This window comes from Ailuropoda melanoleuca, chromosome 6 (genome assembly GCF_002007445.2).
Source record: "Ailuropoda melanoleuca isolate Jingjing chromosome 6, ASM200744v2, whole genome shotgun sequence".
NCBI classification, from domain to species: Eukaryota; Metazoa; Chordata; class Mammalia; order Carnivora; family Ursidae; genus Ailuropoda; species Ailuropoda melanoleuca.
In genome coordinates, this window is record NC_048223.1 from 101,216,397 (window position 1) to 101,226,332 (window position 9,936).

Here is a 9,936-nt window from a genome sequence, read left to right on the forward strand (position 1 = left end):
GTGGCACAGCGGTTGAGCGTCTGCCTTCGGTTCAGGGCGTGAACCCGGTGTTATGGGATCGAGCCCCACATCAGGCTCCTCTGCTATGAGCCTGCTTCTTCCTCTCCCTCTTCCCCTGCTTGTGTTTCCTCTCTCGCTGGCTGTCTCTATCTCTGTCGAATAAATAAATAAAATATTTAAAAAAAAAAAAAGAGTGCCTGTTTAGCTAGGATCTGTCAAAGGCCATTGTTCCTGCCATCAGGGAGATTCCTTGAAGTCTGTTACTAAAACAAAGGGAGTAGGGCTCCAAAGTCTTAAGTCACCGTGAAAATCAGCAGAAATCCAAACTATGGACACACACGATAAAACTTCCCTTTGGGCCCCTTGATTTATGCTTAATGTCAAGAGCAGTTGACAACATTTCACTTCCCCTTTGCAAAACAAACCCAACGAAACCATTTAATTTAAAGGCTTTTTATTAGGAACCAAAGGGAATGAGCTGCTTGTCCCTCTATAACAGTCTAGAGCAGGTCATCAGGCCCAGGATGGAGAGAGGTTGTCAAAGGTGCTGTGGTGTGCTTGCTGCGCTTGCTTAGGGCCCGGAAGGAAAGGTGGCGGCAACAGAGGTTGGCAGAACTGGTGTTAGCCAAAACACCAACAGCCTGGGGAGAACCCTCTACCTTCCCTCCAACTCCACTCAAGGCTGGAGCGCGCCAGGAGACGGAGAACATGGCTGAAGCAGGCAGGACGCAGCAGTGCTGAGCCCCTGGCTGCATTATCTGCTGCTTCTCTTCACTTGCCTGCCCTCCACTCTTCTTGCCGTTTGGTGATTAGGTATTTGAAGAACTCATACACAGACCATGCGATGGCTGTGGAGGGGATCTGGTAAATTACTCTAGCCTGCACCCCTCGGAAGTAGGCGGTCACCCCGCCTACTTGATACACCGTCCTGAAGGCACTAGCCATGCCTGTGATATGTCCTGTGATGTTTGAGTTCAAAGCCAGGGATTCCTGGGTGTTGAGCAGTGTTTTGCAAACGTCCAGTGGGGTTGTGGCAGCAGCAGCTACAGCTCCCGCACAGGCTCCGGAGAGAACGTGGGAGCTGGGGTTGTACCGTCTCTGGGGGTTAAAGTGCTCCTGCAGGAATTCATAGGTCATGAAGTGAATGGCTTGGAAGGGAACATTCATGGTGAGCTGCGTGGTGTAGCTACGATAAAAGGCGCCAGCCCCTTCCTTTTGCCACACTGCCCGCACACAGTCTGTCACCCGGTGGTATGGTGAGTTGTACATCTGCATCCTCTGCTTGACCACTGGTGGCGCCATCAACAGGAAGAAAGGAAACGATGCCAGCGATCAACCGGTGAGCAAGCGTATCCAGATTCAGAGTTCCACATCAGCGGGTCAGCCATTGGAATGGAGAGAGAGAAAAAATATGAATGCGCTGTCACTAATACGTTAACATCTGATACGTTAAGGTTTCCCTTTTTTGAGAGGGGATAGAAGACTGATAAAGCGCCAAAAAATAATAGACCCACTTCTAGTAGGATTTCTTTAAAACCAACCAGTGAGAGGCACCTGGGTGGCTCAGTTCGTTGGGTGTCTGCCTTCAGCTCAAGCTCAGGTTATGAACCCAGGGTCCTGGAATGGAGCCCTGCATTGGGAATTTCTGCTCAGCAGGGAGTCTCCCTCTCCCTCTTCCCCTGCTCATGCTCTCTCTCACTCTCAAATAAATAAAATCTTAAAAAAAACCCAAAACCAGTGAACACACAGAATATATGTATGATTTAGAGACTCCAGAGGGTTTCCTTGAAATAAGTACCTACCTACTATTATTATCTTACCCTTTCATAAAGCTCAAGACAAGAAATGACCCAGTGGCAGTGAGCATAATAATGAACAGGCAGCCCTAATCCCAATCCTCAGGTATGCAGAGCACCCAACTCTTGGGACACGAGGATGGTTAATCCTACAGGAGAAGGGCTACCAAAAAGAAAACAAAATTCTTAACCAAGAAGACTGTGGCTTTAGTCTCCAAACATCTACTCCCTCAAGTGGTGTGAGCTCTGGATCTTCAGCTTATGTTTGGCCCTTTCCACACCATGGTCTTGCCCAGACAGGTAAAGAACTGGAACTTAAAGAACATGGCAACCATGCTATCCCTTCATATTTGAGTACCTCAGTCTCCACCTGGAAAGCCAAGATCCAAGCAGCCACGCAGGAACTGAGCTCTACAATTTACCCTTTCATTCCTATTTCAACTATCTTCATTCCAACAAGAAAGGCAGGATTTTTAAATGTTAAAATCCATCTTCACCTCTTTGAAGAAAAGTAAAATAATCTGTTAAATTTTCAGATGAGATCAAATCCACTACAGAGGGAACGCCAAGAAGGCCCTGGAATAGGCCAGGTAGAGCCATGTCTTTTTTCAGAGAAGCCCCAAGGACGAATGAAACCTCAGTGAGTTTGCTTTCTAAGGGCCTCCTCCTCAGTACCGACAACATGGAGGGAGTGCCCTCTACTGGTAAGACACGGTAACACAGAAGGTTTTCCCACCAAAACCGACCAGGTGCTCCCTGGTTTTCTTTCACAAACCAGAAATAAAGGAAAAGCCCAGAGATGCAGATGCAGCTGCCCACAGAGGGAAGGGCGGCGGAATCATTACCTTCTGCTGGATTCATGGCTGCATCATGCAGTAATGTTGCTACACACCCGGCCGCACCTGCAAAGGAGAAAACAACTGCCACATGTAAGGCCAGGAGAGATCCAACGGTTCACTGAGGCCCCAGGGGTGGGAGGGTGGGCAGGGGCTAAGCCACAATAGGGAGAGGGAATGTAAGAGCCAGTTCAAAAGATGGGAACCCACTACTTCTAAACCCCCGTTCTGAGAAATGAATATACTTGTTCCCACCAGCTTAGTAAGGTCACCAATCTACGTGCCATAAGGTATAATAGGAAGGCCCGGAAGAGCCTAAGAAAACAGCCCAGATTTTATAAAGACAGTTCTGAGAATAAACACAGTTTACACCTCAGACAGGAACCAGATCCACTGTGGCCAAGGGATGCCAGCATCAGCTACCTCCAGTGCAGGGAGAACACGGGGCAGCGGGGTGGTCAGATTTGCACCACAGCATCTCATCTTCCCTCCTGCTGCCCCTGTGCCGCCCAGTCCATCTCCAGACTCTAACATTTGTCCGCCTAGACCTTTCCTTCAGGTCCTGAACCGTATTCCTCACTACTCCTCTCCACTCTCAATTTGGTTTTCAATCCTCAAGCGTGAGGCTGCTGTCCCTCCCCTTTCTTCCACATAACCTCCAACCCTCTGGTTTCTCTGTGCAGAAGTCCCTTGGCCCCACCCCAATTCACTTGTTGAGACCTGGTCATGTCCTCAACAACACACTGCCTCTGGTCAGTGAGGATCCTGAAAAGGTGAGGCAAGGAGCTGGGGCACCATTAATGTCTTCCTCAGGCAGCGGGGTCACCTCTGATCCCGCCCTGAGCAGGACAGCACCCGACTATCAAGAAATACACAATGAGGTAGGTAGTTCAGTGTGTCTCCACATTACCAGGACATTAGAAGCTGATGCAGGGAGATGAAAAAGTCGAGCTGGTAGGTAAGGGAAGATACTGTAACACTTTGTTGAGGTGCCCCCAAAGAGGGGTGGGGTTGAAGCAGCCCGTTGTCTGAGAGCATCAGGTTTGGAAGTCCCTCCCCTATAATCTGGCCTACCCCAGCCCAGAGCTTCAGCTCCAAACCATGCTGAGACTGGAAAGCATTGACAGCAGCAAAGCCCAGAGAGCTGAGAAAGTGGGGGAACCAGCACAGGAAGGCTCAATACCGTTGGCAATATGGCTATTGCCCCCAGGGTGGATTACATCACTCAGTGTCTTTTTTAACTTTTCGTAGCAGGCAAAATAGAGGGCATGGGCAGGCCCTGCGCCTGTCGCTGTGACGTTCAGCCCCCGCATAGGCCTCCATAGGCCCTCCGTTCTTATAATCCTCCAGAGTGCCTCCAACACATTTCGATAGCGGGCAGCTGGGTCAGGCTGTAGGCTCTGCATCCGGGTCTGAAATTACAGAAAGAAATGCAGGGTCAGCGATGCCAACTTCTCAATTTCCCAACTTCGACACTAAGGCTGTGGGCACTTCTTTGTGGAATTGTGCTAACGTGCAGGAGTGCCACCTGGCATCCAGTTTTACTTCCTTCCAAATCTGTGTCCAATCTTTCCAAGACTTGGACCTTTCTTTTGCTAGTCATCTATGAGGGGAACACCGTTGTTGTCTCTGAGAACATCACTGCTTGGGAAGTGTCCTTGAACTCTGAAATGATTCATAGCCCCAGCAACAAATACCAAGCCTGTGTTTCAGGAGAAGTTGCTTTTGTGCCTTAATAAACTTGGGCTAAGAGTTCTTTACAAATGGATTTTAAAGTCAACTATTTACTGTCTGCATCATACTTTATGCATTATTCTGAAGACTGATCCTAGGCCTGCTTCCTGACCACACTCTACACTAATGAGATGACAGCTCATCCTTTGTTATATCCTTGATGATCATCTGAGTGTCTCGGATTATTTGGCATTGGCAGCTGGGCCTGTAGGTTAAACTCTTGGCAAAGGTAGCATCTGTAATCAATGCTGCTCCTGGGAGAGAACGTTTACCCTGAAACTATGAAAGATGGAAACCAACCTAGTCTCTAAAACTGAAAGGATTGCCAGATCTCTAATCTAAACTGAATGAATCCCGAAATTGGCATCAAATAACTTCAGTCTTCATGAAACATAATCCTTGGAATTTCCACAGGATTCAATGACTGGGACAAAAGTACATGGTAGACACTTGGTATAATGTTCCTGGACAAAGTTGGATTGAAATTTGGGGAGTGAATCTTTTCAAAACATTCCCCAAATCACAGACCCTCAGGGGAAGGGTGTGTCTCCTAATGAAAATCTCTTGTCTGTTGATCCATTTCAAGATTAAGGTAGCATGGAGATTAACAATATAAAATCAATGTCCAGTGCCTGGAACAGAGTAAGCACTCAAGATTTGTTTGTTGAGTGAATGAATGGATGAATGAATGAAAGAACAAATGAATCTTAGCAGTCTGCACCAGTTCACAAAGTAAAAAGTAGGCTGTTAGTCAGTGGGGGCAACTAACGCCCAAGTACAGTTTAAATTCCTACTTCATTCCAATTACTGATTCAATTTGAACCTTCTCTTTCGCCATCTGGAATCCAAGAGTACTGCCTCTTTTCAAGAGCATGGGGGTGGGGGGGAAACTAACCAGATTAACAGGTCCTAGTTAGCTGCAAGCAATCCACATTCTTCTAAAGTTACTTTCTTCTGCTTGCTACCAACAAAGAACTGGAAGCTTAAAAGGTTAATACTGTAAGTCCAATCAGAAATACAGTATCACTTATTACAATATGACACATTCATTCTACTTCTCAAAAACATAAATACCATACACTTCCAATAAAGGACATGCTTACGAATCTTTCACATCACCCGGGGTATAGAATCCATTAGCGGAATTACTCAGTGACTATACGTCTTTGCCGGCTATGGCTGCAGCTAAAGATAAACTGGGCCTGATGGCTTAACAATTATGTGTTTCCATAGGTTTGTTTGAAACGGATCTTGTATAGGAAGAATGTTCAGTAATTGCATTGCTCTGCTGAAGTCAGTGGCATTATTTGGGCAACCAGCCTTGAAAGGTCTGATCTCAGAGACTTGGAACCTTTCACCCCCAAGAAAAACCTGGATGGAAAGTTACTTTGAACATTTTATACACACCTCTACATCTAACTCACAAGTCTACTTATACCCTTATAGAAGGACCCAGGCATAAGCTATGCCAAATATAAAAATCAACATGGCTCCCCAGATGTGTGAGCCAATAAATCTTTCTTTTGGAGAAAAATGAAATCTCTACAACTTTTTGAATAGCCTTTAATTATTGAAAAAACACTGGCTTTGAAGAAAAGCCAAATGAACTAATAGGGAGATACGTGGTTTGGTAAAAGACAAACCACATTTGAGTCAGAAAGCCTGAGTATGAGCCCCTGCTTTGCTAGATGTGTGGTCTGGATATGTTACTTAACCTGAGTTTCAATGTTGTCATCTAAAACATGAGACTAAGAATGGCTCATCGGGCTGTTGTGCGGATTCAAAGAGGGCACGTAAAAGCCACTGGTAATTTATGAAGCACTAGAAATATAAGGCTTTTTTATGGTATTCAAACACGATTCTTGGACATACTTGTTCATATCACAGAATCTATAGATCATGGCAGTATTGTCTCTTGTATACATCATTTCACAAATGTGTATGGGCAACTAACTGGTTCTTAGCCACTAGTAAATCAGGTTTAATTTTGTATTTTTTGTTTTTACTTTGAAGTCTCGCTGTGGCTATAATTTTTATGTGCAGCTATTAATCTGGCTGGAGGTAATGTTTAGGAACGAGCACTATTGTGAAACTCTGTGCCTTGCCTGGCTCTGGAAATCTACTTCTGGGAGGCTGTATTGGAAGGCCTGAGAGTCAGACTGGGTTCAAATCATGATGGTGCCACTTAACTTGCTTCCTTTTCTTCATCTGTAAAATAATGAAAATGGTGTATACTTCGTGAAATTGCTTCAAGGATTAAATGAATAAATACATGTAAGGCACATCAGTTAGTGCTGGAAAACAAGAACAACTGCCATTTATTGAATAATAAGTATTATTGTTAGATACAAGAAAGTCAAATAAGCCAATGTTTCCATTTCCTAACCTTTCATTGGTAAATGTGTAGAGATAACCATTTCCATCTGGAGTTTGGAAAAGATTTCCCTTGCTCTTTCTCTCTTTAACTTATTATGTAAGTAGATTATTTATGTCATCGTTACAGAGCCAAAAAGTAGCATCTTGGTGACAGGTGGGTACTTAGCCAGATGATTTTGAGAAGATTCTGACTATTTCGCTGCGGAGCCTATTCCTATAGATAAAGTCTGGTGTTTGCCTCTGAGACCCAGAAAAGGAAAACTGGGATATATTTGGACTCGCAAACCTCCGTCATGACCATGTAAATAGCTGGCTGAATAACTATGGCCTAGCGAGGTTGTGCTAGTTTCCTCCCACGGATATTTTAAATCAACTTGACCCTGATTAAGTGGCTGGGGTGCACAGGCTTGCATGCCAAGAGGCAATGTTAACTTTCATTTGCAAACACTGTGGTTGCTGTTTCGGCTCCAATACCGTTACCTGCCTCTAGACTTAGGGACGGTTGGGCTGCTCTTCTTCTCCACCACCATTTATGGTAAAAGAGGAATTGGGGAGCCCTGGGACAAGTGAACTGGGAAGTCCTTTCTGAAGGAAGAGATTCGAATTTTACTTTCATGTCTGCACAACAACGTCTAACATCCCACTGACATTAAATCCTGCTGGTCTCACCTAGCTGTTCCCTCTAGTCATGTAAATCCCAGCATTAACGGCAAATGAAAATGAGTCTTATAAAATGAGCTTTTGTATCTTTGAAGACTCTTGGGCATTTTTTCCCCTCTGGATCAAATAATTATTTCTTTAATATAGGGCTCTGAGGTATGGCTGTAATGTCATATGATTAATTTTTTAAAAACAAACATTTCAAAGTTTATGTAAATGATTTAAGAACTGTTCTTCAAAACAGTTACCTTGGAAGGCTAGAAGTAACTTATTCCAGCAATGCTGTGATTATGCAAAATATTTCTGAAACTCCTCTTTCAGAAGTGTTCCCTCAGTGGGTTTATCAGCCTCAAGAATAAATCAATCTCCTTGCTTTCTGGTCCTACCTTCTCTTTGATCTTCCACCTTATCTATCATTTTTGATTCCAAATGGTCTGTTACTAAAGCAAAACAAAAAAACCTCCGTTTTGTTACAAAAATTTGCCCTCTTTAAGAACATTCACCCAAATATTCTAGAGGCATTTCTAACAGAGGAATCTATAAAATATTTGCAGCAACAATAACATTATGTAAATATATGGAATAAGGAGATAGCCTCCCAGGGTAATGGGACAACACTTAAGTTGATTAGCTATAATCATATTTCTAAGTCAGTCACATTATTACATTGTATTTTTCAAGTCATTAAATAATTTTCATTGCTTTCCTTGATCTAGTTTTCATTTGATACCCATCCTGAAACATAGCACCCTAGACCCTGCTCTCTACTCACTAAGTATAATGAAGTTACTTTACTTTGCAGTTAGGTCATTTTAATTTTTTGGATATATAGCATCAACAACTCACAGTCATTCAACCTAGACTTTACTACATAAATGTCTGAATCTTTTTATTTGTACTTACCCACTTTACATTTTAATATTGTTAGAGCATTAACCATTTCCTTACTTCTCTTGCATGGATTTTACTGTTTATTTCTATTTCCCTCAATTGACAAGGGTATTTAAAATTCTAATATCCATTTTAACCAAGCGCCTCTACCAGTTTCAATAGCTATAGCTGTTGGTAGGAGTTGCCTTGCAATGTGCTAGAAAACTATCAACTCAATGTCATTCACAAAGCTCAATGAGCACTTTCCCCATTCCTTCATCCACACTACTAATGAAAACATGTGAGAGTACCAGAACCAGGGAGAAGCAGAAAAGACTTCGTATTTCCCAACTCAATACTCTCTCCTTTTGGATATGTAACACTTTCCTAATTTGAGGAAAAAACACACATCAAAGAGCTGTGAGGATACTGTTTGACTATTACCCCTAACATGTAAAGGAGGCATCAGTCTCTGTCAATACATTTATTTCAACAGTCCCCTTGAATTTACTTTTCATTCAATTTAGTCCTCACTTTCAGAGGTTGGTACCTTTGCTAATGCACAAGAATAAGAACTGTAAAGAACAATCTGTTCCCTTTTTCACCTAGCTTTCTTCAAAAGCACCTGACTTCTTTACCCACTAATCAGTCCGCTTGGTCGTGGTTGCAGTTAGTTTTTACTTTCACAGGAATCATACCTTCATGTTGATCCCATTTCATTTTCAATATTGTTATGCTTCCCCTCTAGACAACTTTCCCCTTTTGTCAACTTCAGGTGGCTAAAGAAATACACTGTCAGGTCCATCTCTTCTCTGGGGGCTGATGTGCTCCCTGCACATACGAAATCCTAATCCCAGTTTAGTTTTCATGTTCAGGAAATAGGTGGGGTATCATGCTTGCTGCAGAGAAACCGAAACCTTTTCCTGAACATGGTCTTTCCCAAATTACTTCCAGTCTGGAACTATGAATTCTGACTGCACAAATGATTTCCACTCTAACTCATGGGTTAAGATCTAATAACGAAATACTTTATCTAGCTGAGATTTCAGATTACGGTTCCTGCCCCATCACCTTTAAGGGAAGACACAGCAAGAAGCTTGTAAAAGCAGTCGCCCAGAGAACATCTCAAGCCATTAAGATCCTATTCAGGGTCTGATTCACCTCAGTTGGCTTCACCTTAATCAAGTTAGTAGCACTTACCTGTTCCATCCCATCCCACCCTATTCCTGTTTAGTCCCAGCTAGGATCCAGGGCTTTGGCTGACAGATTTTCTTTCCACGGTCCCGATTCAGATCTCACTGACGGTTAGAAATGGGTCCTGGTTCCTGGCTGGGCTCAATTCCCAGCCCGGACCTTGCTTGCATGGAGTATCGGTCGAATCGTGTGGCGGTGGCAGGAGCCAGGAAGAAACCCATGTTGGCTCCGGCTCTCGGCCGGGATCCTGGCTCTGGACAGGACCCAGGGGTCGGGTCACCCCAGGTCGGATTCGGAGCCGGTCCAGGTCTCACCTTGACGCAGTCGATGGGATACATCACGCAGTGCTCCAGGATCCCTGCCACGGCGCCCGCCACCATGTGCGTGGTGACAGTAGCTCCAGCCGGCAGCGCCTCGTAGTCCGGGCCGGAGTCCGGATCCTGCCGTACCGGGGGCCTGCAGGCCCCGGC

At 44.3% G+C, this 9,936-nt stretch overlaps 1 protein-coding gene across 3 annotated transcripts; it reads right to left on the bottom strand.

Annotated features, from left to right (window-relative positions):
• Positions 1-437: 437 nt before the first annotated feature.
• SLC25A28 (solute carrier family 25 member 28) lies at positions 438-9,930 on the bottom strand. Of its 3 annotated transcripts, none has more exons than XM_019804921.2 (4): positions 9,781-9,930; positions 3,816-4,044; positions 2,642-2,698; positions 438-1,289 (listed from the first exon to the last, which is right to left on the bottom strand). In XM_019804921.2, exons 1-4 carry the CDS (start codon positions 9,844-9,846, stop codon positions 772-774), a joined length of 870 nt encoding a protein of 289 aa, XP_019660480.1. In that variant the 5' UTR covers positions 9,847-9,930; the 3' UTR covers positions 438-771. The 3 variants fall into 3 exon arrangements, with proteins under 3 accessions (XP_019660480.1, XP_019660481.1, XP_019660482.1); XM_019804922.2 differs by lacking the exon at positions 9,781-9,930 and adding an exon at positions 9,473-9,768; XM_019804923.2 differs by lacking the exon at positions 9,781-9,930 and adding an exon at positions 6,472-9,439.
• Between the last annotated feature and the right edge of the window lie 6 nt (positions 9,931-9,936).

Coding starts and splice junctions, on each gene's coding strand:
- SLC25A28 (XM_019804921.2), bottom strand. CDS start 9,846: ATGGTGGCGGGCGCCGTGGCAGGGATCCTGGAGCACTGCGTGATGTAT. Junction 2,699..3,815: donor CAATAGCCATATTGCCAACG/GTATTGAGCCTT, acceptor TCTCCTTTGCAG/GTGCGGCCGGGTGTGTAGCA. Junction 1,290..2,641: donor AGCCATGAATCCAGCAGAAG/GTAATGATTCCG, acceptor TGGCGCCACCAG/TGGTCAAGCAGAGGATGCAG.